The 27,293-nt window shown below is 34.0% G+C and overlaps 1 protein-coding gene across 1 annotated transcript in view; it reads right to left on the bottom strand.

Annotated features, from left to right (window-relative positions):
* The window catches only part of TRHDE (thyrotropin releasing hormone degrading enzyme), a 391,992-nt gene that overhangs the window by 159,685 nt on the left and 205,014 nt on the right, over positions 1-27,293 (bottom strand). Inside the window, exons 5-6 of the mRNA XM_045466621.1 lie at positions 26,447-26,560; positions 4,997-5,134 (exon numbers count right to left, since the gene is read on the bottom strand). Coding sequence (XP_045322577.1) covers positions 4,997-5,134; positions 26,447-26,560 — 252 coding nt within the window. The remainder of the gene's footprint in view (positions 1-4,996; positions 5,135-26,446; positions 26,561-27,293) is intronic.

Here is a 27,293-nt window from a genome sequence, read left to right as displayed (position 1 = left end):
GAGAAACAAAAGTGAATATACATACAAGACTGGCACACAAATGTTCATAGCAGCTTTATTTGTAACAGCCCCAAACTATAAACAACCCAAATATTCAAGAGAATGAAGAAATTGTACTATGTCCATGTATTCTACAACATGAATATATCTCAAAATCATTATGTTGAATGAAAGAAAGCAGACCAAAAAAGAGTACATACATATTATTTCATCTATATAAAACTCTAGAAATGCAATTTAATCTGTAGTGAAAAAGTTGATCAATGGAGTAGAGAGGAGAGATGGAAAAGTGATTACAAAGAGGCACAAGAAAATATTTGATGGATATGTTCAGTAACTGGGTCGTGGTGATGCTTTCACTGTATACATATGTCAGAACATATCAAATTGTACTTTTTAACATGTATAGTTTATTGTATTTTAATTATACCTTAGTATAGTTGTTAAATTTTTTTCTTGTGAAATCTTCTTTGAAAAACAGCATATCTATCATCACTTAAAAACACACAGGAAAACAGAATTTTCAGTGGTAATAGCACTGAAAGATACATAGCATAAAGATACATAGATAGGAAGACAAGCCCCTAGCTAACATCATACTAAGTGGTGAAAGGTTAAAAGCCTTTCCTCCAAGATCAGGAAAAGACAAGGATGCCCACTCTCACCATTTCTATCCAAAATAGAACTGGAAATACTAGCCATTGCCATAGCAACTAAGCAAGAACAAGAAATACAAGATATCCAAATCAGAAAAGGAAGAAGTAAAATTATTTCTCTGTGTAGATGATATCTCATATATAGAAACCCCTAAAGATTCCCCCAAAAGCTGTTGCAACTAATACATTAATTCAGTAAATTTGCAAGATCCAAATTTTACATACACAAATCACTTGTATTTCTACACACTAACACTGAACTATCTAAAAGAGAAATTTAAAAAGCAATCCTATGCTATTTACAGTAGCATCAAAGGCCATAAAATACTTAGGAATACAGTTAACCAATTAGGTGAAAGACTTGTACACTGAGAACCATAAGACATTGATGAAAGAGACTGAAGACAGAAATAAATGAAAAGATATCCTGTGATCTTGGATTGGAAGAATTAATACTGTGAGAATCTCCATACTAGTCAAAGTGCTGTACAGATGCAGTGTAATCGCTATCAAAGTTCCAATGCATTTTTCACAGAAAACAAAACAAAACAAAACAAAACAAAACTATCTTATAGACCCCAGATAGCCAAAACAATCCTGAGAGAGAACAAAGCTGGAGGACTCTCACTTTCTGATTCAAGCTATATTACACAAAGCTATAGTGACAAAACCATATGATAATGGCAAAACAAAAACAAAAACAGCTACATAGAACTAGTAGAGCAGAAAGAACAGAGAGTCAAGATATAAATCCAATCACATGTGGTCAACTAATTTGTGACAAGATCACTAAGAACACACAATGAGGAAATGACAGTCTCTTTAACAAATGGTCTTGGGAAAACTGGATATCCCTATGCAAAATAATCAGATTGGACCCCTATCTTATACCACTCACAAAAATCAACTAAAAATGGATCAAGTATTCCAATGTAAGACCTGAAACCATAAAACTCCTAGAAGAAATCATAAGAGAAAAATCCTTAGCATTAATTTTAGCAATGAATTCTTAGATAAGATACCAAAAGCACAGGCAACAGAAACAAAATAAACAAATGAGACTATATCAAACTAAAAGCTTTGGCACAAAAAAGGAAACAATAAATTGAAAAGGCAACCTACAAAATGGAAGAAAATATTTGCAAAATACATAATTATAAAATATAAAAACATACACAAAACTTATAAAGAACTCATACAAAAAAAAATCCCAACAAGTAGTCTAATTAAAAATGGGCGAAGGACCTGAATAAATATTTTCTCCAAAGATATTCAATTTGGCCAAATGGTCCATATCAAAAGGTGTTCAATATCACCATTTATCAGGGAAATACATATCAAAACCACAATGAGACACTAAATAACTGTTAAAATGGCTACTTTCAAAAAGATAAGGGGCGCCTGGGTACCTCATTTCGTTGGGCGTTGGGTGTCTGACTTCGGCTCAGGTCATGATCTTATGGCTTATGGGTTTGAGCTCCATGTTGGGCTCTGTGTTGACAGCTCAGAGCCTAGAGCCTGTTTCAGATTCTGTGTCTCCCTCTCTCTCTGCCCCTCCCACACTCGTACTCTGTGTGTGTGTGTGTGTGTGTGTCTGCGTGAGTCTCAAAAAATGAATAAATATTTTAAAAATTAAAAAAAAAAAGATAAGACATAGGGGGGCACCTGGCTGGCTCATTTGGTGAGACTGTGAGCAACTCTTGATCTCAGAGTTGTGAGTTCAAGCCCTATGTTGGGCATGGAGGTTACTTTAAAAAAAAAAAAAAAAGATAAGAAATAACAAATGCTAGCAAGGACAAGGAGAAAAGATAACCCTTACACAGTGGTGGTGGGAATGTAAACTGGTATAAACATGATGGAAAACAATATGGAAGTTTCTCAGGAAGTTAAAAATAGAATTACCATAAGATCTAGCAATATATCTCTTGGGTATACATCCAAAGGAAATGAAATCAGTATCTCAAAGAGATATCTGCATGTCCATGTTCCTTTCAGCTTTAATTCACAATAGCCAAGATACAGAAATAATATAAATGTCTTCCAATGGATAAATTGATAAAGAAAATGTTACATATTTTAAATGTGATATATATTACATATATATATATGTGTGTGTGTGTATATATATATATATATATATATATATATATATATATGATTCAGCCATTAAAAAAAGAGAGAAATCCTGCCATTTGCAACCACATTGATAAACATGGAGGGCATTATGCTAAGTAAAAAAAGCCAGACAGAATGGTAAATGCTATAAGGTATTACTTATTTGTGAAATCTTAGGGAAAAAAAAAAAGGGTCGATTTCATAGAAACAGAGAATAGAATGGTGGTAGACAAGGGCTCAGGGAAGGAGGAAATGGGGTGATGTGGGTCAAAGGGTACAAATTTTCAGTTATAATAAATTCTCATGATCTAATGTATGGCATGGTTGCTATAGTTAATAACATAATACCATATACTTGAAAGTTGCTGAGAGTATATCTTTGGCATTCTCACCACATACACAAACAGGCAAAAGAGTTAACCATGTGAGGTGGTAGATATGTTCATAATCTTAATCATGGTAATCATTCCATAATGTATATTTATATCAAAACCTCACACCCTGCGCTTTAAATATATACAATTACTTTTGTCAATTATTCCTCAACAAAGTTAAAAAAAAAAAAGATACATGGCTAGAGGCAAGTCAGCCAGTACCCTTTATGATGGTGTTCTTAAACACCGTGGCACAGTCTGCTCATTTCTCACCTTTATAGGTTGGCAAGACTCTGTACCAAACTGTGGAAAGGGTAAAATAATAATCATTATATATATTTTTTCCTACTGTTTTGATTCTTAAACTTCTTAAAAACATTTCAAATTCTCAAATATATGGAATCTGGAATAGATGTTATCTATGTATAAATACATCTAAATGTATTTAACCAAGATAATATTTTCTTGATCGTTATTAATGTGGAAGTAAAATTGGCATTTACACATAGTTTTAAAGAATCAGTAGCAGGTAGAAATTAAGTCCAGACAAGTCTCCAAACTCATCTCAAGCTATCTTAATAATATTTTTCTATGTTTTCTAATTCACAGCCCATTTCCATATGCCAAGAAGAAGGGAAGAATCATATCTTCTGCACTATATTTTAGGAATAAATACAGTTGAAGAAACTGAATGTACATCCAACAAAATATGGCCCCCAAAACCTCATATATAAAAATTAATATATATTCTAAATTTTGATATTTTACATCAATAAATTAATATATATTTTAAAAACGGTTCTATACTTCTGCTTATTTTTCCAAATCATCAAAAACCCCTTTATAGCCAATGAAATGATCAGTGACTTGAAAAAACATTTTCTAACACAATTTTTATCTTTACATATTGTAGCATATAATATTAACTAATAATCATTGAGCTAGTAATTTCCTGAGGGCAAAATAGAATATCCAAATTAATGTACAAATCATCTGATTTGATCATCTGATCAATCACTATATGACTTCTAGTTGTAAATAGGAATATTTCAGGAAAAATATTAACAACAGTTTTTAAAAATTTTAAACATTATTGAATCAATAAACTATGTGGCAATCCCAGTAAATGCAATTCAATCTACACCAAAGATGAACTAGACTTTAACACTATCTTAACAATTACTAAGTGGCTACTGAGTATTAAACAGAGATGTACATGCTCATGTTAAATTAGAACTAAGGGATAGAGATAAAAGGAAAAATTTTAATCCACGTTAACAATGGGAAAAAGTTCAAAGTCTATCTTATTTCTGTGTCGAGTCGTTGGTCCAAAATCTTTGTCAGTCATAGTCTAGTCTTTAAAATTTCATTTATCATGATTATTATCCAAGAGAGATGTTTAATTCCCTAAATTTCCTTAAATAATGTTTATAAAATGCCTATGTCACTGCCTACACCGATTTGCATCAGCCAACCCAAAATAAGCAACTATTTAAGGAGCACTGATGACAAAGAATTTGTCACTATATAGGTCAGCTCTCTTGTTAGTAATAATAAAAACTGACATTTACACAACACCATTTGTACAGAAATTTCATATTGAGTCTCCAAACATTTATTCATTAATACTTCCAACATTTCTATGCACTATTTGGCAAACATTCATCTCCATTTCACTGATTTATAAAGCAAAACCCTAACTCATAAAATGACATGAACCTAGTTACTCCATTTTCTACCTCAGTCCATTTCTATCTGCCAGGAAGAAGAGAAGAATAAATCTAGCATGAAATAGTTTGGCTACCTCAGGAGATATCCAATTCGTGGCATTTGGGTCTTATCTATTCCCACCTTTTTATAGGCGATCCAGTCAAACACCCTGTCAATATCTGTTGCCTGTAGCACTTCCTGTGATACTGGATGGGAACTGGCCAAGCCGTCAAGCAGCATCACTTCATGCAGAACATCCGTCAGAAACCTCTGTTTTTCCTGCAATACAGTAGATGTGGCAATATCATAGGTGATTCATGGTTATGACAGAATGTGTGTGACAACATGAACAGAACGTGTGTTACTTAACAGACGATGCTCATCAGCCTACATGGTAAGACTGAACTTCAAAGAGAACCCAGTGAATAAAATGCCTCTTCAATTACTCTAAAATGAGAGTGGTTGATTTGAGCACAACGTGAAACAAAATCAATGGGCTACAATGGGCCCTAAATAGATTAAAAAACAATGGACTGTTCCTTAACAGGGGTTAAAGCAAATTCAGACAGTGGGCACATAAATGAAATAGACTAAGCTTGTTTATGTGTTCTACAGGATGAAGACTGCAGTTTCAGTCCTAAATAACCTTTTTAGTGAAGTTCAATATGAGAATAATAACTAAATCTCAGGGTTCCAGTGCTATTTTGCTATTTACACCGTTTATTTGTAGAACCATCTGAGCAACACACACTCTCTCTCTCTCTCTCATCCTCCCACTTTTCCTTCCCCAAACCTCCCCTCCCATGTAATTTTCGCTCTAACACACTCACCTACACACACACACACACACACACACCACCACCACCACCACCACTACATTTATTCTGTGAAAGAATTTCAGGAAACCACAACAAATAACAAAAGGCATATTGACATAAACTATATTCGTAGACATGAATGTGAATTCAGGATAATGAACATAAAGTGGAGATCAATAGGTATTAACAACCCATTACTATAAAGTGGTGAAAACAAAGAAAATCATAAGATTTCTATTCGGTGTGATGTTGAGGCCTTTGTATTTGCTCTGATAAAAGCTGATTTGTTATATTAGAAATAAACTGTAAAGGAAAAGTACTTCTCTGTTGCTTTTGTTTTAAGAAGCTTGCTTTAGAGAAACAGCTTGGGTTTTGTTAACAAAAATGCTGGCAGCTATTAGTTCTCCTGGCCTCCTGCCTTCACTGAGGGAGGAGGGAAAAAAAAAGAAATTGGAAGCGATAACAAGGCTAAATAGCCCCCAGATAGTTGGGACCTGAGGAGTATCATTACAGATATTAAAGACTGCAACACTTAAATTGCTATAGCTAATTCTGAACTCACTCCTGGAGCCTCCTACTTTGAGCCGGCAGATGAACCGCATGTTATTTCTGAGCGAGTTGTAATGTCAAGCTGAGATTACACCAATCTTGGATTTAAAAAAAAAATAGAAATGGAGAATAAATATGATTAAAAAAAGGAATAGTTAACTAGGCATATATGTGTGTGCTCTTTAAATCTGCTTCTAAAGAAGCATCTTAGTTCATCATCATTTGTTCAATGATTTAGTATATTTAATCAATAATTTAATTAATTCTCCAGCCAACTACATACTATAAGGTTTATTTCTAATAGCTTATTTTTATAGTCTGTGGACCATAGATCTAATTTCTTCAGCCCTTTTTTGGTCTGAGATTTTCTCGTCAATGGTCTATACTCCATCAAACTGAATTGGGACTGAACTGCTCCCAGAAGTCTGCTTCAGCCCCCAAGAGCCAATGGTGAGAAGTTCAAACTTACAATGAATTGACAATATGACATAAACTGATACTGTATTTCTTCTCAAATTAAGTTCCTAATTCAAGACAAAATTAAGGAGAGTGAAGTTGGGCTTTATGATTTACAATTTTAATGGGGTTCCTGGGTAGCTCAGTCAGTTAGGTGTCCCACTTCACTCAGGTTATGATCTCACAGTGAGTTTGAGCCCCACGATGGGCTCTGTGCTGACAGCTCAGAACCTGGAGCCTGCTTCGGATTCTGTGTCCCCCTCTCTCTCTGCCCCTCCCCTGTTGACACTCTCTCTCTCTCTCTCAAATAATTTTCTAAAAATTTTAATATAAAATTTTAAAATAAAATGATTGGTAGTTTATTTTAGGACCACTATAAAATAAAGATAAGATCTCAGACAGAAAGCCTAGATTGAGAGAGTAAGAGAAAATCATGTATTTCCAAAATAAAAATGTTAATGTTACTTTTAAGCAGATATGCAATCTTGTTACTCTTACTCAATTTAAAAACACACATTAAAACTATTTGAGGTTGGAATTAATGGGCGGGATCATGGAATATATCACTATACCTCAACTTCACTGATGAACACTTTTATTTATAAGAAATACCAGTTGAAGATATGATTTCCATTCCGAAGAAAAAATATTCAACTCTTTAAATAGTGGTTGCCCACTCCATTATGGAACTCAAACATCTGATGGAAACCATAGTGTAAAATGAACTTAAAATAGTGTTTTATCTGAATCCTAATTTATACTATTTAGCACCAATAAACATATATTGATCAATATGAAAATTCAGTACACATATCTTCTTTGGCTAGCAATATGATTTTAAATGATATAAAGCAATTAATTACAAATAGTTACAAATTAATTACAAATAATGATATAAAGCAAGTAATTAGTAAAGTGAAACCTAAGGTAAATTTCTAAAATGAAACTCTCTTATTTAAGGAAATACAAGTTATACGTAATATGTTGCTTCACGCTTCTGGAGGAAAACAAAAACAAACCTTTGACTCCTCAGTAGAATTTCAAGAAACAGTGTTTAAATTTAACAATGTTGAATCGTTAGCAAAACGTTCATTTTCTACATTGTTGGAGAGAATGATATTGTATAACTGAGGGAAAAAAAAGACATTAAAGGAGATTAAAAGGGAGGAGAAAAAAATAAAAAAGAAAAGCTTGGCAGACGAACACTCACCAAACTTGGAAGAGAGAACACCTTAAACTGAGGAGGAGAAAAGAAAATTCTAGCCAGAGGCAAATCCAATTTAACAAAACTACAAAGAGTTTCCAGGAGAGACGGTGCTAATTTCTTTATAAAAACTTGTGTCACTTTAAAATTAAAAAATGATCTTAGCTTGTCAGTCCCCTGCTGGGGTGCTCTCCCCCCATGCTCAACAACAATAATAACAGTAACGATTACAAAGTATTGATTAATTGCCTACTGCCAACCTGAGACCATTAAAATTTCAAAATAAAGTTAAAGAAATCCTGGCTCTAATATGAGATAAGAGATCAAACAAAATAGTTGGATTCTGTGAACAAAATAGTGGTTTTCTCTTACAGACTAGAAATGCCAAAGGAAATTTGAAGGAAAAAAAATACTGTAAAATGGAATTATTTATGCAAAGTTTAATGGAAGAAGTAGAATTTGTCTGATCCTTTTTTTTTTTTTCTAACATTTTATTTATTTTTGAGACAGGGAGAGACAGAGCATGAACAGGGGAGGGTCAGAGAGAGGGAGACACAGAATCTGAAACAGGCTCCAGGCTCCAATCTGGCAGCACAGAGCCCGATGCGGGGCTTGAACTCACAGACCGTGAGATCATGACCTGAGCTGAAGTCGGCCGCTTAACCGACTGAGCCACCCAGGTGCCCCAGAATTTGTCTGATCCTTGAAGGAGTTTTAAAATTGTGTGTGTGTGTGTGTGTGTGTGTGTGTGTGTGTGGAGAGAATAGTATATTTATGGTGCATATTTAACAGATAGCTTTTATTCTAGTTCATATATTAAGGTCACCATGACAAACTAATTTACCACTTTCAAAAAGCAGCACAATAAGGTAAAACATGAAACTATAAAATCTGTGTAAATGAGTTTAATGTTAATAATAAGAATAAATCCTATCAGTCTAATATAGACCCTTCTTGGAGTTTTTACATGTCTACATTTAAACAGTTCAAATAATATTGAATGCATCATTTTCTATTGAACTGTTTTCAAAAACATATTACCTTTGAATTTTTGGAGAACAGTGCAAAGGTTTTTCATATAGGTAAAGAAAATGTGAATAAACAGAGAATGACATGGGAAAAGAAGAAAACTTCCATTATTTTGCTCATTCATTCATTTAACAAATATGTATTAAATTATTATGCTGTGTCTGGGGAAGAAACATATGACTCAAACTTAGTTTCTAACCTTAAAGAACTCAAAAGTGTAACAGAAAGACAGATAAACAGCTAACTGGATTATAATATGATGGATGTTATAAAACACAAAGGATGAAATGATTAATTAGTTCAGAAAAGGCATCACAGAGGAAGTGACATTAAAGTGGGTAGTTGAAGGATGAAGGGTTACTTAGATGAATGGGGGAAGCAGCTTTTAAAAAAAGGGCAAATCCAGGCAGAGAAAACATGAAAAACAGCTACTCTGAATCCTGTTACCAGGTGGAAGAGTTTGGTCTTAATAAATGGGCAGTAGCAGGCGTAATAACATAATAAAAGTAGTGTCTTCGGAAAATTAACTTATCTGTGGTACACAGGGTGGCTTGAGGTCTGCAGAGGCAGAAAGTGGCTATTGTACTCAGAGCTGATGTGGTGATGATGTATTAGAACAAGGTGCTGCTGAAGGGCTGTGGTATCTGAGAGATATTTTGAATGAAAAATCAACCAACATTGATGCCTTGATGCCCTGGTCCCCTTAGTGGATGATGGAGACGAAGTATTAAGAGATAACTACATAGCTTTTAGACTTGATGGAATTTTTAAAGGGTGGGGGGAAGCTACTGAAAGAAATGGAGTAGTGGAATAAAGTTTGTTTTTGTAGGGCAAGCTAAAAAGATCACTTTGTGACACGTTGCAAGTAATATGAGAGCGAACATCCAAAGAGCAATATGCTACAGGCAACTTGAAGGAAAGGCCTGGGTCTGAGGAGAAAGCGCTAAACATCTTTTGGCAATAAATTATAGTTTGCATGAAAATAGAAATAAAATCTCAGAAGGAATCTTCTCTTTTTTATTATTTCTTACAATATTAGCACTTCATAGACCAGTATCTAGTAATATATGTAAAGGGAGTTATTAAGAATTTTTATCACAGTGTTAGATATACTTGACAAATTATATTCCTTAACATCTCAAAAAGGCTTCTGCCCAGACATGCCAAATTCTAAAGGGGTAACAGTGAATATGCCTGATCTAACCATGGTCCAGCCACCGGCATGGTGATGAGTGGGAAAACACGAAGTACTATTGAAAGGTAAGGATGACAGCAAGTTTCTACAGGAAGTCTTAGTAATTTCAGTAAAAAGCAATATAAGGCGGACACTTTGACTCTGGCACCAGGAAAGAAAAAAAAAATCAGAGAACAATCTGAATCAAGATCAAAGAAAGTCAAACACATCAAACCAGACTAAGATGAGAGTGAAGCCTGAACCAATTCAAGCAGTGGTGAGGTGCTCATAGGCATGAAAAGAGCAGGAAAAACAGTTCTCAGGGCAGAAGTGGGTTGTATAAGAGCAGCCACAAGGACTCAATTTTCCAGGAGGATGGATGTAAACCCAAATGGCTCTTTGGCGTTCCTAGGAGAAAAGACAGGCACACTGCTACAAAGTTAATGAAAGTGTCCCACACCAGAAGTAATACATTTGTCATTCGCTAGCTGGGTGACCTTGAGCAAGTTACTCAGTATTTTTAGACTTCAGCACCTTCATTTGTAAACATATGTGGTTGTGAAGATTAAATAAGAGAATTTGTTCTACAAATATTTATTGAGCACCTGCTATATCCCAGATGGTATGCCTGGTTCTGAAGATAAAAAAGATACAAAGGCATGGATTCGACCTTCAGCGATTTTCTAGTAGTAAAAAGAGAGACAAAGATGAAAACAAATATTAAAAAACCATTTGCTGTATGTAAAAGTGGAAGTAGGTTCAGGATAAGGTGTGCCTATACAAAGAAGGCTGTGATTTGTTCTGCCGGGGGAGAAAGCAGGAAAAGCCTCTGAACCGAAGTCCGCGTTGAGTCCTTAAGGATGATTTGAGTTTTCTAGACGGAGACAACAGAAAAGGGCATTTTGGACAGAAAGGAGTATCTTGGAAAAGTCATGGAGATTTAATGGCTTGTTTGGGAGAGTACAGAGTTTTCTGTGAGAGAAGGCAGCAAGGAAAATGGGGTAAATGACTAGCAATTATCACAGAGAGATTGACAAGAACATATTCATCAAGGATCCTCTATGTCAGGTTAGGAAGCTAAAATTGGAAAGTGACATCATCATATGCACATTGAGAGAGATTATGAATAAATGGTGGAAAGAGGACTAGGGGTGAGGAGCAACCAGAAACAAAAATAGGATGATATTGAATAATTATGCACAAAGGACACATATATGGGGCATTATCTTTGTGATCACAAGATACTGTACCACTTATTTCTCTAAAATCTAGTTCAATTTTGTGACGATCAATGATGATCAACAAGGCATTTATTTGGGAATTCCAAGATGTATGAATTAAATGTAGATTTATACATCAATACAGACAAATACCTACATAGACATGTATGAGGATGCATGTATAGATAACCAAATAGACACAAACATTTCCTTTTTCAGTATTTTCATTTGTTTAAATTAGTGTCTTATTCCAATATCTAATGTTCACAATATTAGTTTGCTTTGTACATGTGACGTCCCTTTAGAGGTTGGGGAGACAAACACAGTTGCGACCCAACTGCTGCCTCCAAGCAATTCCCATTACAATAAGGAAGACAGACAAGTGTACAAATCATTAATATCATCCGATGGGTTGAGTATTGGTTGCATAAATAAAGTACTATGGGAGTAGAGAATAGAAATAAAGTTATGGGTAGAAATGCTTTCAGCGTCTATGACCACATCGATTCAACCTCACTTGATCTATCAATAAGAAGAAATAAGGATACTGTGTCATGTTCTATCCCTCTGGATATATATTTTACCATGAGATGAAGACTTTTAAGAACTCGTAGGTTAAACAAAATGCCAGGTAAAGCATTATTAATCTGAGTTTCTTGCTACACAAGACTAGAACAAACTATATAGCTATGCACAGCATTGCACGGTTTGGTTTTTTCAGTCTTGTTCTTGGTGATTCATTCAAACCATGGCGAAGGTTAAAACCGAAGAATATGATCAGGAATTCAAACAAGAGAAGTAAACATATTGAGAGACAACATTAATCAGGTGTTGTGTAATATACTATCTCTGTAATTTTGCAATTATCATCTTTGTAAACAAATAACACGATGCCATTTTTGTGAAAATTAGAAATTATTTGGGTTCCAAGTTTCCTAAAATTATTATTTTCATAAATAATTTTACTCTGTAATTTTATATTGTCATCCTACTTTTTTAAAGTTATAAAATGTCCAAAAGTATTTCAAGCTTTACTTAGTTGAAAGTTACTTGTGCAATGTACTTGTGCAATATTATGCCATTATTTAGCCAACTGGCTAACATTTCATAGACACCTAAATCATATAGATAGAGAAAATAAAACTAAAAAGGTATTGAAAATAAATGTTGCTTCCCTTTAGGGATGTACCTTAAAAATTAACATTTTACAATTTCATGTTTAAAATACACATGCCAAAGATGTTAATAATCATTTTCATATGCAGCTTGTTAAAGTGATTATTTCTATTAAAAATCAAACTTGTGTAAACACACTATATAGTAGGCATTGAAGAATAATTTTTAAAATAATCACTTTAATGCCTACAATGAAATAAGCACTATACTGAAATTTTTACTTCTGTATTTGTTTACATAACCTTAAACAGAAAATGGTACATAAACCTAATAATCCAGGCAGCTTTCTATTGATATAACATTATTCTGGGATTTCACACAAGCTTTATAATAAGTAACTAAAATGCGTTCTGTATGTTCTTATTTCTTTTACCTATCAACCACATTTCATCCCCCACCAAGCCACAAATGCTCTAAGATGCCTAATTCAGTGCATAAACTAAAAAAGCAATCATATTTCTATAAGCCTGTCTCCAATGACTTTATAAGCCTCTCATAACCCCAAATAACCCCCTGCACAGGTTTCCATGAACTGCTATACTCTCAAACATGACTAACACAGAGAAAGTGGGTTAAATTGTCTCTTCCATGACTATATCCTTCAGCTGCCTTATGTTTTGTTTGTAATGTCCAAGTTGAATGTGTCATGTCTCATATCATCCAAAATGTGGCACAGCTAAGGGAAAATGCTAAGATGAAACACAAAATGTGCTATTGCATTATATACAACTAAATTATGAACCTTCTGCAGACTTACTCAAGAACCTTAAAAGGAGAGCAGTATTGATATGGCAGAAGGTATCATCAATTAGGCACTCATGTTTTCATTAATTATGATAATCCTGGGTCTTATGGAACAATCAAGATGTACTTCAAATAATGTCAATCACAATAATAATTATGAACAGGTTGTCTAATTACATAGCTCATTCCAATTCTAGCAGCCCAAAAAATCACTGTGAATAATAACCATATGCCATATGCTTCATATAACCCTCTTAAAATGTTCATACCGTTTAGCTCCCATTCACTTTTTTTAGGATTTCTTGACACCTTTCCCTCTATTTTCCTTCAAACACTGATCCAATGCAGTTTAATATATTTTACTTTTTTAATGTTTTATTATTTATTTATTTATTGAGAGAGAAAGAGAGAGAGAGGAAAGGGCAGCGAGAGAGGAAGAGAGAGAATCCCAAGCAGGCTCCATGCTGACAGCACAGAGCTGGACAGTAGGTTTGATCCCATGAACCATAATGTGGTGACCTGAACCAAAATCGAGTTGGAAGCTCAACCCACTAAGCCACCCAGAAGTCCCTCATATATTTTAAATCTCAATATCATTTTTAATTCAATGAATGAGTTCCTAATATAGATATAGAAACTGTTATAATCTTTCACGATTGGTCTGTTGACCTTCACTTCGTAATTTTTTTGTTAAATTTGACCAGACTTTTATTATTGAACACCTCATAGATGCTATACTTGGGGTTAAATCCTGAGAAATGATGGCAAAATACACAGTCTCTAACCTGATGAAGCATATTGTTTACTAAGGGAGATTTACTTCCTGTCCTTTGTTAGTTAACATGAACTAATTCCTGCTCTTTCACATGTCATTTTAGGATCCTTTCCCTAGACTTTAAACTTCTGACAGACAATAGCTTCTTTAACTTTTTCCATAATCTTATCTCTATTTTGGCAGTAAGAATACTTTTCTCTATCTCTATGCTTAATTTTTTTTTGACATACTGATAAGACATTTCAGTAAAATCAAATTTGCCAATCTTCTCTGATACCCACACATTTGTTTCTCGCATCTATCACAAGGACTCTGTAATATTTTGCAGACACATTAATAATATGCTAATCAAGGCACTATAATATTTGATTGATAAAATGTAATTCAGAATATCTTTTAAACGCACACTGACTAATCATCTTAAACAGAATCACTTTCTGTTTAAATTCTAATGAAAACTTTCTTATACCATTCAGTCTGGAAGAATTCCAAGGATAAACCAATCACTGCCTAAAGTTATTAACATGGTTACCAAGTGGCTAATTCATTTTATGTTATTTTAATTTGTGAACTAAATAATAATTCAAATGACCTTAATTCTGTAATAAAATTCTTATTAACTTGATGAGTGAAATTTATTACACATTTTTGTACTTTAATTTCAGCATTTAGTGGTATAAATGGTCAGTTCATCAAATAACCTAGCTTGATAAAACTTTATATTTGATTCCAGATCAAAGAAGTCTGTATTTTAGATGAAAATGAAAAGTATTACTTTTTTTCAAATTTGAAAGATTTAATAACCCATAACAACTCAAGACATATGGTATTTATGGCTCAGAAAGTTAACCAATTCAGAAAATTCCATATTTATTCCCAGATCTCAAAGTAAGCTACTATAATATTTATACTTTGATTGTGATATTTGTAAAAACATTTTCACCATTCAGAATGCAAAATCTGAACTAGCAATTCATTTATAAAGTGCAAAAATATTAAAATATTAGCATTCTAGCATCATTCAGAAATGGAATAGATGTATTCAAAAGTATTTTGTGAAGGCAATTTCTTTTCTCCTACTAACTTTTATGGTATTATTATTCAAAATAACTAATGACTCTATTGTGATCCTCATTTTATAGAAAGTCCACTGGCTTGCCCAAGTTTGCCTAAGAACTGGGTATTGAGGGGTGCCTGGGTGGCTCAGTAGATTGATCATCCGACTTTGGCTCAGGTTACAATCTTGTGGTTAGTGGGTTCCAGCCCCCAGTCCGACTCTGTGCTGACAGCTCAGAGCCTGGAGCCTGCTTCGGATTCTGTGTCTCCCTCTCTCTCTACCTCTCCCCTGTTCATGCTCTGTCTCTGTCTCCATCTCAAACATAAACATTTTAAAACATTTTTTAATTAAAAAAAAAGCACTAGGTACTGAACCTGGCCAATTTGGCTGTATAGTCCATGCTCTTAGCCAATACACCACGTTCGCCAGAATTAGGGGAAATAATAGAGCAACTGTTTGTATGCACTCCACTGGAAACCATTCTCAAACTCAACTAAGACCCAATGGGCATAAAATACTGCTTCTGGTATAACCAGAGAGATAAATTATGGGCATTACTCAGACCTCATTGCTGGACCAACCATCAGCGCTAACCTAGTGATGAGATCCTTACAAAATTAATGGAGACTCTATTTAAGTATATTCAGTAAGGACTGAGGTAGACGCAGATGGAAATTCTGTTCTTGAGTCTAGTTACAGCCAAGAAAATCAGACTTATCATCTTTGCTTAACGGTAGCAAATGTTGATCTGACCTAGAATGTTATTCACCCACTTCCATCAGCCACTAAGGCCAATGCTGAGATTGTGTGGCTAATTTCCACAATAGCCATGGTGTAGACATGCACCAAATCACACATCTACAAATGCACTAGCACACAAGGGTGCACATGTCTACTCGCAGGCTTCCCTATAGCTTTGGTTTGGTTTCTGATTCTACACAGAAGTTTATTTTTTTTTCTTTTTTAAAGTTTTAATTTTAATTCCAGCTAGTTAACATACAGTGTAATATTAATTTCAGGTGTACATTACAGTGATTCAACACTTCCATACATCACCCTGTGCTCATGACGACATGTGCCCTCTCTCACCCCCATCACCTATTTCATCCATCCCCCTACCCACCTCCCCTCTGGTAATTACTATTTTTTAATATTGGATTCACAATATTCCCCCGAGAAGATAATTTTTGGACCATAAAGGTATTATCATTACACTTAAGTAGCTAAGAGTAACAATAATATTGGTGAAAATGATAGTAAAAACAACATTTTTTTTATTCTTGAAACTTTCCTGTGACAACAACAGCACAGGTATTTCATACACATTTCGAAGATGAAGAAAGAAACAAGATCACACAACTAGTAAAGCATCAAGAGTCAAAAATTTAATCCATGGAATAGGCAGAAAAAAGGAAGTGAACGTAATTCTAGGAAACTGTAAAGTAACATTACTCCGACGAAAATAACTAAATTGGTAAAAGAGATCTATAAGGATTTGATATTTCACACTCATCAGTGCATTCCCTGTCTCTAGTAGAGAAACTAGCAAAAAAAAAAAAAAAGTGAGTATCCAATAAATGTTTGTTAAATAGTGAAACATGAATAAGTCAAGATAGATTAATCCCTTGAAATATTTTGTCAATGAAGGGCCCAAAAATGTCAGCAAAATGTTTAGCAACAAATAGAAAAATGTTGTTTTGTTGTGAGAAGCCAAATTATTTTCAAGCCTGGGAAATGATATGGCTTGTCAGCTCTCAAAAGAAGCCAACAATTCCAAGAAACCTCCTTGTTATCTTAAAACTAAGCCAAAGCTTTATTTAAAGAGTTTTTATTTTTAATAAGTCATCTGCAATAGTGTATTATGTTTAAGATTCTTCAAATTGGACCATTCGTGTGGGTAGTTAGGAAGAGAATATAACTAATACCAAATTTTCCCTCATGGAGCACTTGACCTAATCTTATCTTTAATCAGACAACTTGGGAAATAAATAATGTTTACTTATTTATTTTGAAATATTTGTTTATTTTTGTGATAAAGAAGAAAGAGAGAGAGGATCTGATGCAGGCTCTGTGCTGACAGCAGAAAGCCCGATGCGGGGCTTGAACTCACGAACCATGAGATCATGACCTGACCGAAGTCAGACACTTAACCAAATGAGCCACCCAGGCACCCCAGGAAATAAATAATATTTAATTGAAAATACCATACCACCATACCACCACACTACAACCAAAAGAAGAGAATTCTTCTCTATAAAGTACCTGTCTTCCAAGCAAACTTATAAAGCTTACAGAAGGGACAGGACTCAAAGAAGAACTTGACTGAACAGAAAGATACTCAAAATCTAAATGAAAATAAATGGCTATCATAATCAGATAAGTCTAATTAACTATTAGAAAACATGTTTGGGCCATGTATATAAAAATAATAATAGGTAGCTAAATGTTCTTATCGTTCCATCATTTAGCTAATCCTCTAAGACTGTGTTAAATTTTATTTTCCAAATGTATCTATGACCATGAACAGTCCCATTGAGGTTATGGAGCTGTGTTTTTGAGCTATTCCATAAACACAGCACTTCTGACAGAAGCATGACTGGTCAACTAAGTGCCAAAAAAAATCCTAAATTTATCCACACCTACTAACTGAAATCATTACACGAAAGATGGCATACTGTGTACACAAGAATCTGATAGACAGCAGCACCGTGCTAATAATACCATGAGGCTTGTTCCATAGAAATTAGCAAAACAAAGGCCTCATTTTACGTGCTTGATAATTCTTTTAATTAATTAATAAACAATATGTATGAAATGTATGACTGAATAATGGCAAACAAGTGTCAGCAATCCATCAAAGTAGTTTATATAAAATTATTGAGCTGGTACATCATTAACAGCACTCAAGAAAGGCATCACTGGACTATAAATAAAATCTGGAGAGTAGAAAATAAAATGATTAAAGGAACTAATTGGACACAGGTGTATCTAAAGTAGGTAAAGAAAGCATTCCACATATCTTAATTTTTAAGAAAAATAGAACACTCGGGGCACCTTGGTGGCTCAGTCGGTTAAGCGTCCGACTTCGGCTCAGGTCATGCTCTCACTGTTCATGGGTTTGAGCCCTGTGTTGGGCTCTGTGCTGACAGCTCAGAGTCTGAAGCCTGCTTCCAATTCTGTCTCTCCCTCTCTCTCTGCCGCTCCCCCACTTGCAGTCTGCCTCTCTCTCTATCAAAAATAAACATTAAAAAAAGATAAATAAAACACAAATATGATAAAAGATGACACTCCAACCACTGGAAAGAATTCTATTTCATCAATCTGAGGGAAAGATAAAAAGCCAAAGATATAAATAGTTTCAGAAGGGGCTTTCTTCAATTTGTAATGATAGATCCATAGAGGCTATTCAGCTCAATGCCAAAACATATTCTATCCCAAATCATGTTTTTGGAGTCACGGTTGAGAGGAACTGTCTGAGTGGTGCACTGCATGATGGTCTATCCGTTACCACACTCTTTAGACTCTTAGGAAAAATGCTAACAAAGATGTATACTCTCAAGACACCTAGCAGAATGTCTTACTCTATTTCACAATGAATTCTTACGTGTAAAATATTTAATCCTACACAGTAAATGCTACCTAAGTCTTTATTATTATAAGTGTTAATGGTATAATTGAGGCAAACTCTTCAACAACCTCCAACTATCTTATTACCTTTTTTTATTTTTTGGTTTTTTCTTTACCGGAAGCCCTTTTACATTTTTTAATTCAGATCACTTGAACTCACTACTTTCATTTCTCATGTTCTTGTCTAGTAACACCTGAACAGTGTTAAAGTAACCTTGATGAAAAGGAAAAAAAAAGGGTCTCATAAAGTGTTATGGACTGAGACAGTCACTCCTTGCTTAGAAATAAGTTGTGTTCTAATGTCTTTGAAAACATAGAGCTGCCTGGTTAAAGATGATTAACAATTAGAAAATTAATAAATTACTTTTTGGTTGCTCTCTTAGTCCCCAGCCTTCACTTTTGGTCACATTTGTGTTAGAGAATTTTGCAAAGCAAATTCTTTTTAACAAATCTGGGAAAAGGCTGCATGATATCAAATGTTGAACAATTCATATATCGTAGGGAGATAAACACTTTTACTATTGGTGGTAAAAAGTACAGATTAAAAGTGGTATAATCTGCTATCATAAATAATGTATATTTGTGAACAATGATGTCTAACAGAAGAACATTTAATCATTTTGGTATAAATTTTCGGCATTATCAGTTTTTTGGTTTATCAAGTGACACCTGACAAGTTTTAGTAAGTGGGAGAATTTTGCTTACAAACTACTCTTACTTGAGAAGAGAATGATTTTCCCTGCAATATTTCTAGATATGAAAAAGGATGGCCTTGTATTATTGTTAGGCTCCAGGTTCAGAAGAATTTTCCTCTTAGAAAGTTCTAATCCTATCAATTTATTGGTTGCTTTTGAAATTCCTATGGATATGTAGAAAGATCTGACACCATGCCAACCTGAACATAGTCTTCAGAAGAAATACTTCATTCCAAAGGGAATGCTCATTTATCTTTTATTTCTAAGTTTAAAACATACAAAACCTGAAGCCCTCAGTGTCTTTCTGAACAAAATGACTTTGCTTTAAAGAAAATCCATTCTTTAAGAACATACATGAGCTTTCCATTTGCAGCTTTGTTTAAAATTTTTTAAATTCATATGGGAAAAAAATGTGAGGTAATGTGACTAGGAAAACTTCCCAGACTGGGGCACCTGGGTGGCTCAGTCAGTTAAGCATCTGACTTTGGCTCAGGTCATGATCTCACAGTTCATGGGTTTGAGCCCTGTGTCAGGCTCTGTGCTGACAGCTCAGAGTCTGGAGCCTGCTTCAGATTCTGTGTCTCCCTCTCTCTCTGCCCCTCCCCTACTTGTGCTCAGTTTCTCTCTCTCTCTCTCCCTCTCTCTGTCTCTCTCTCTCCCTCTCTCTCAAAAATAAACATTAAAAAAAAACTTAAAAAAAAGGAAAACCTCCCAGATACATACCTGAATATATAGAAGTATATGTGAGTATATATGAAAACTAAGGAATTATGGTTGTTTGTTTTCCCTTCCTAAAGATACAGTTCTAAATAGAAGTTGGTCTTCTATTAGAAGCAGTTACATTTTCTGAAACGTAACACACCTTGATAGCAAGCTCTTCAAAAGCTTCCATTTCCCTAACAATTGTGTAGCCAAAGTCTAGATTCTTATACAAGAAACACAGGTGTAAATAAAACAAAAGCACGAATGTATTCTCTACTCTTCAGTTGTAGTTTTATCTTCACAAATGCATTTGTGCCATAAAACTTCTAAATCAGTTAATGTATTTTAACAATCAACAAATGGCTGTTCCGTCTTTCATTCTTTTTGTGAAGAGATAACCTTAACGGGGCTACTAGCCCATCATTAAGATATTTCATAAAAAGCACAGAATTAGTCCTAAAATGAGAGAAAATGCAAACACAATCTGTTATTGTAGTAGCCTTAGTGGGAGCTATTTTACCATATTAGTATAACAGGTGCAGTTCCTGTTTTCACTGTTGTTCCTCCTAGAAATTCTTAGGATCTCTTCAGTCACCACCCAGTTAGAATCCAAATCTCTGGCCTGCTTCTTAACACTGACATCCTCTTAGGATAAACCCAATTTGTACACTAGTTGAGTGTTAGTCTAATCCTCAATGCACTGGGCATATACCCATTAGAACTCCTACATTTACTCAGAGTTCAGATATGGCGTATGAGACCCTTCCCTTCAATGCCATCCACTACTATTCTCATTTCAGCTCTTACCTTCTCTGTATACTTTGTTTCTTCATTATAGGCCTATTTTCCACCAATGCCCTGAACTGTTCTGATCACTAATGCTAAGGAAAAAGCAACCCTTTCTCCCAGAAGAGAGGGCTATAGCTCCCCACTTATACTCAAATTAGAAAAAAAGAATAGTTTTTATTCTTTAAAACCAAAAGTCTATGTTTTCAGCAGAGAGATAAATTGCTTGCAGAAAGGGGAAGAATGGAAGAGTAAAAGGAAAGCAGGAGAAGTGGTTCATTTTGAAGGCTGTGGTCCCCCAAGAGACCCAGGTAGACACTACTTTCACTTTCCTTCTAGTCTTTCAATGTAAATGTCACTGCTAAGCTACTGAACAGGATCAAAAAGACCACAACCCCATGGAACTAGCCATAAGAAGCCATTAAATATTTCACATGCAATATGTGTTAGTCATTTGAAAAAAGATACATCATAGACTAGTTGAAAACAATTGGATCATCTAACTTACTGACTTCGCAGGAGTAGAATATTATATGTGGATTTTGATCATAAGAGATAAACACAACTATATGGAAAATCATGAATATATATGTGTGTGTGTGTGTGTGTGTGTGTGTACATTTATTTGGCATTCGGTATTTATAAAATAAGATTCTAAAATAAATATTTAATTCCCAAGTGATCTATCTCTGAACCCATAGCTCTCCTGGGAAAATATATTTTGATATTGATGAAGTATAGTACTAATATACAAACTACTGTTGAAACATATATTAACTAATTTGAAAAGCATGCAAAAGCATTTTTCCCTACAGACTTGAGAAATGAAGAGCTGAACAAATAAAATGTTAAGCAAAATCAAAATGTTTTCTCTCTGCCTTTCTATTTCCCCTCTCTGAATAGTAGAGTGTATGTTATTATTTAGAATGATAAAGCAGTATATCTTTACATTTAAACTGAAAAAAAGGCATTTTCAGTTCATCAGTGATTGTCTCAACATCTTTTTGAGTAAAAATAAAATAATTTAAAAAGTGAAGATAATTTTATTGCAATGCCTGTTAACTTTAGCAAGCAATTTTTGTTGGAGCTCAGTAAAATGATACTGAGTCTAATGGCAGAATTCATTTTTACTATTTTAGTCCTGCCCATGATAGAGACAATTGAGAACACTTTTGAAGGTTTTGGGCAATACACTTTGAGATACCTTTAGTATTGAGTATAATGAAGTTTAGTTGCATGATTCTCCATTAATAGTTATCTTTATGCCCAGGTATGTGTCCTCATAAAAATTTAGGGAGAATTCCCAGAGTGCAGACTTTATCAGCGTACAAAGTTATTGCTGTGTGAAGCTCCAGAGAATCCCAATTCATTTAATAAAAGAACATAAACTCATGTTTAATAATTCTCATTATAACAGCACATCCTTACAATGTTATATGCAGGAAACTAAAGGACATGCCTACAATATAGATACAAGCTATAATGAAAAATTAAGCAATATGCACAGGAGATATGATTTTGCCTGCATCAGCACCAGGTCTGTAAAATAAAGAGTCTTCATGGTAGCATTTTACTATGCATCCTTTTCTTGTACTAAAACTCGTTATCAAAGACTTTTTCAAATTAAAGTGATCGAGAATTATTGAAGAACAGTAACTGTGTTACATTGAAAGAGTCTTCCCGTTTCTTCATTTCCAGGAAACATAGTAACATTTAATGTGACTACCATCAATATCATACTGTAACTTGATCCCTCCAATAATGTTGTCACTAACAGCCAAGTTTGATGAAATAGCATCAAGCAAAAAGACTACCTGCTGCCCCTGAAATGTATCCTTAGCCCTGAGCTGAAGAAGTTGCTCCTGATGATCTTGACACTTCTGTTTGATGAATGAAACATTATATAAGGCTTACGTTGCTATAGAGTAATCCACGCTGCCAGTATAGATAAGAATTGATTTGGTGAGACTGAGTCTAGATACAAAGATTATAAAAATTATTTTGTAATCTATACATAATTGTTATGAATCTAGGGTGTCAAAATAGATGACTGGGATTGGAAATGTTAGGGCATCTATACATAAAATCAATGCACTTTTCTAATGGAGTATTTATTTTCTAGGTACATGATGCCTACTCACATTTGTATAGTGGCTCATACATTTCAAAGACCTTGCAAGATATTTTATCTTCACAAAAATTCTGTGAGCCTGATAAGTCAGAACAATTGCCCCATTTTTCAAATGATAAGAGTCAGAGAAGTGAAACACTTTTCCTGGAATCTGAATTTCCCCTTTCCAATCCATTCCCCTGATCTCACATCAAAGGCCCACATCTATAAAATGGTAAACTTGATTAGTTTGTTGGGAACAAAACTATAATAATAGTTTTTATTCCATGTAGTGTTTCTAATATAAAAACTGATTACTTTTGTATCAGGAACTGGCTCTGAACACTCCTCTCTCTCTCTCTCTTTCTCTCTTTCTCTCACTAAGATTTTACTAACAATTAAGCACGCTAATTTAGGTATACTGGCCTAAATCAGAACAAGAACTTCCTTAACAAGATTATGTAATTCTCAGTTTCTTTATTGATATTCCATTGAAGGTACATTGTCATAGCAATCACCCTAGCAAACTGAAATTGTATTTCAGTGCTTGATGAGACTTGGTGTCTAAAAATGATAAAAGCACCGTTTTTGAGATTAGAGACAAAAGAGGTCAGTTTCCTGAATTTCTTTACTCCTAACACTAGCCTGACTTCTGATTTTTCTATTTTAGGCTAAGCTGTAGTAAAGCCCAAGCTTTGCACTCCTAGGTAAGCTTTTGTGCATATCACAATAGTATGAGTTACTGCTGACACAGCCGTCACTCTTTTTTCTTTCTAGTATTTCTTCCAATCTTGCTGATGCCATTATGAAAAATAGTGCTGGCACAGCCTTTAAGTCACTTAATATCCTCTTATCTATGGGGCTAATTTATTCTTAAAATTTTGTTTTCAAAGAAGATATTAATGATATATGGAGGAGGAATTTATTTGTAGTTTCTTATAGGCTTTTTGAATTGGGATTTTGAGATACTCTACAAACTAAATAAAGCTACTAAATAGGAAAAGCAATTAAAGATCAGAAAGTATTTATAATCTTTACAATCTGAATAATAAAGAGACATTATAATAAGACTGGTTCCTCCTCCCTTTTGCCCAATTAATTGTAATGGAGTTTATTCTTTCATTTCTTAGTTTAATAAGGTGAGCCTTCTATATCACTGTATTTATGTCATCATTAATACCTGTATCTTTTTTTAATGTTTTTTAATTTTTTTAATGTTTATTTTTTAAGAGAGAGAGAGACAGAGCATGAGCAGAGGAGGGGCAGAGAGAGAGGGAGACACAGAATCTAAAGCAGGCTCTGGGCTCTGAGCTATCAACACACACCCTGATACGGAGCTCGAACTCAGGAGCTGTGAGATCATGACCTGAGCCAAAGACGGATGTTTAACCCACTAAGCCACCCATGCGCCCCTAATTCCCATCTCTTAATTATAAAATATGGATTTATAAGAAATAAAATCTTGTATCTTACCACCCCAAGTTTTTATACTTCTAGTTCACGGTGTATATTCTATTAAGGACAAAGTCCCAGATGGGTTATTTATACCTGATACTCATTTTCAATACCTCTTATAAATATGTTCTCTAGAAGGCCTACATTTATAACTTAACTGATAAAAATGATGAAAGAATACAGAAAAAAAAAATTACTCAAAGACAAAATCCAGTATAAAGACATTGAAACTTGGGATATATTGCCATGCTAAAGCCATCAAAAGCTGTCAGGTTTCAGCCCATGTATAATTCTGTTGATTACTTTTTAATCCAAGATGCATTTTTCATAGTGATGAATAGAAGGGATTTTATGATAGATAGCTGAATGAATTTTAAAAAAAGAAAGCTTACCTATATGAGTAGCATGTCACTTGTAATGAGGTCATTTTTTAAATATTGAAACATAATGAAATTATAAATCAGTAACAATCCACAGCATAATAAAAATTAAATGAAAATTTTAAACAAAGTTGATTGAAACTCAACTAAAAATCAAGATATTTTAGGGCTATTTTGGGAGTATTTTCAAAATCCTTAAACATTTCAATTTCAAAGTATCACATTTGTTAAAAGAATAAATAATTCTTTTTCTACAAAGTCCTTTAAAAGCATTTTCAATTTTTTCAATGTCATGATAAAACCATTCAAGTAAGATTCTTAAAATTGTATCATATATGCATACATACCTAGATACAGAAGGCTAAGTAAAATTATCTCATTATTTAATCAAATGAACCATGTTGCTTTTATAAAATAAGGTCAAAACTGCATGAACGTAATTAAAACATATCGATATGGTATTACTATTATCACATTTCCTCTGGGAGATATGTGATTTTTTTAACTCGGCAGAAGTTGATTAAATTTATGGTAGAGAAGTTATATAAAGACTTATAGACATCTTCATATTTCATCATGGTTTAAATACTCCTCAAATCATACTTATGGCAGATAATTAGACAATCACTTATTATTAATAATTTAAACATCAAAAAAGAGCAGTGTCAAATAAATATGTGTTATCACCAATGCTGCATCACGGGTGAAATATGAGCTTCTGGAAGTTAACAAATGTTAGTCTTTTGCAACTTTTACACAGTATCACTTAAACTAAATTTAAAATTCAAGTTCCAAAACAACATAAACCCTGGGTTTCATTTAAAAATAAGATAGCCACTTACTGATTAATAAAAACATATACAGAATGAAAACCTTATATTAAAAGATATATAAAAACCACACCTTCCCTCCACTTTTTCTTTTAGGATGTTCTGGAAACATTACTATTTAAGGGACAACAAATCCTACTTCAGGTTCAGACATATGGGTATATTCTTAGAGTACAGGTGTAATGTGCATAACTCTTCATGAAGTTAATGGAGCAAGTGACTTAGCAAGTCATTTAATCTTAAGTATTATATCTTAAATAACCATAACGTATTTTGTAAATAAGCAAATAAATAAGCAATTATTTTAGCTAAGCTTTTGTCACAATGAAGAAATAGTAAGGTCTCATTTTCCTATGTATTGAAATATTCTATATACTTAAAATACTACATGTCAATTATTGCTACCTTCTTGATATTAAAGGATAATTTTCCTTTGTTATCAAATGCAACAATCTAAAAGATGTCTAATAAGAAAAGCTGTAGGGGCGCCCGGGTGGCTCAGTCAGTTGAGCATCTGACTTCGGCTCCGGTCATGATCTCACAGTTCAGTGAGACATAACCAGTCAGACTCTATTCAGTTCTAATAAGTAAAACAGAACTCTTTTGGAATACTTCAAATTTAATTTAAATTTAAATTTAAATTTAAATTTAAATTTAAATTTAAATTTTGGTCACTTTTTCTTTAGTGGACGTTCGATTTTCAGATGGTATTTTCAATTACCCCTAATGATAATATAGGCCCAATGTAACAACAGATCAACCTTTCACTAGGAATTCCAAACAACTAAAGAAAAATGCACATACCATGTTCCAGCCAGGGTAGAGGTAGTCCGTACCAACAAATTCAAAGTAGTGAGCAAAACCTTCCTTCAGCCACACATCTTCCCACCACACAGGAGTCACGAGGTCACCAAACCACTGGAATTGAAAAATGAATGAGCATCATATAAAATCAAATTTATCCCAGAATTATTTTACCTAAAATTAAGTGTATTAAACTATGATTACCATAACTGGAATTCATTCCCCGATTGATCTTACGATCTTAAAATGTATTTTGGCAAGAGTAGTTATTGATGTATTCAACTGCTTGGGTGACATTAGTTTTTTTATAAATTCATTAATGGAAGAACAAAAAATATAAGGATTAAAGAATACAAAAAGAATATTTAAACTGGAGAAGAAAGAACTCAGGAGAAAAAACTGATGACTGTTATTTTCAAATATTTGAAAGCCTAGCATGTAGAAGAGGAAATGACTTGTATCCTGTGGCCCTACGAGGACATTAGGACTAATGGATGGAAATCCAGGTTGGTAGATGTCTGCTGAAAATACAGGAGACCCTCTAACTGAATGAGATGGCCAAAGACAGAACGTATTGCCTTAAGCAGTGAGTGACTCAGCACAGAAGGTATTGAAGCATTGCCTTCCCGTAGCATAGGCAACTCAGAGAAGACACTGGTTGATTGAAGGAGCTAAGGTCTTTCATGATGCTTCACACTTCGCTCTCCACGATCTTATGATATAAAGGGGTCAGACCAGAAAAATCTCTAAGATCCCGTCATGAAAAATAGTGTTGTCATTTTTTTTTATTTTTTTTTTAACGTTTATTCATTTTTGAGACAGAGAGAGACAGAGCATGAACGGGGGA

Source organism: Leopardus geoffroyi, chromosome B4 (genome assembly GCF_018350155.1).
Source record: "Leopardus geoffroyi isolate Oge1 chromosome B4, O.geoffroyi_Oge1_pat1.0, whole genome shotgun sequence".
NCBI lineage: Eukaryota > Metazoa > Chordata > Mammalia > Carnivora > Felidae > Leopardus > Leopardus geoffroyi.
Note: the sequence above shows the minus strand (reverse complement) of the source record. Positions and strands in the feature narration are given on the sequence as shown.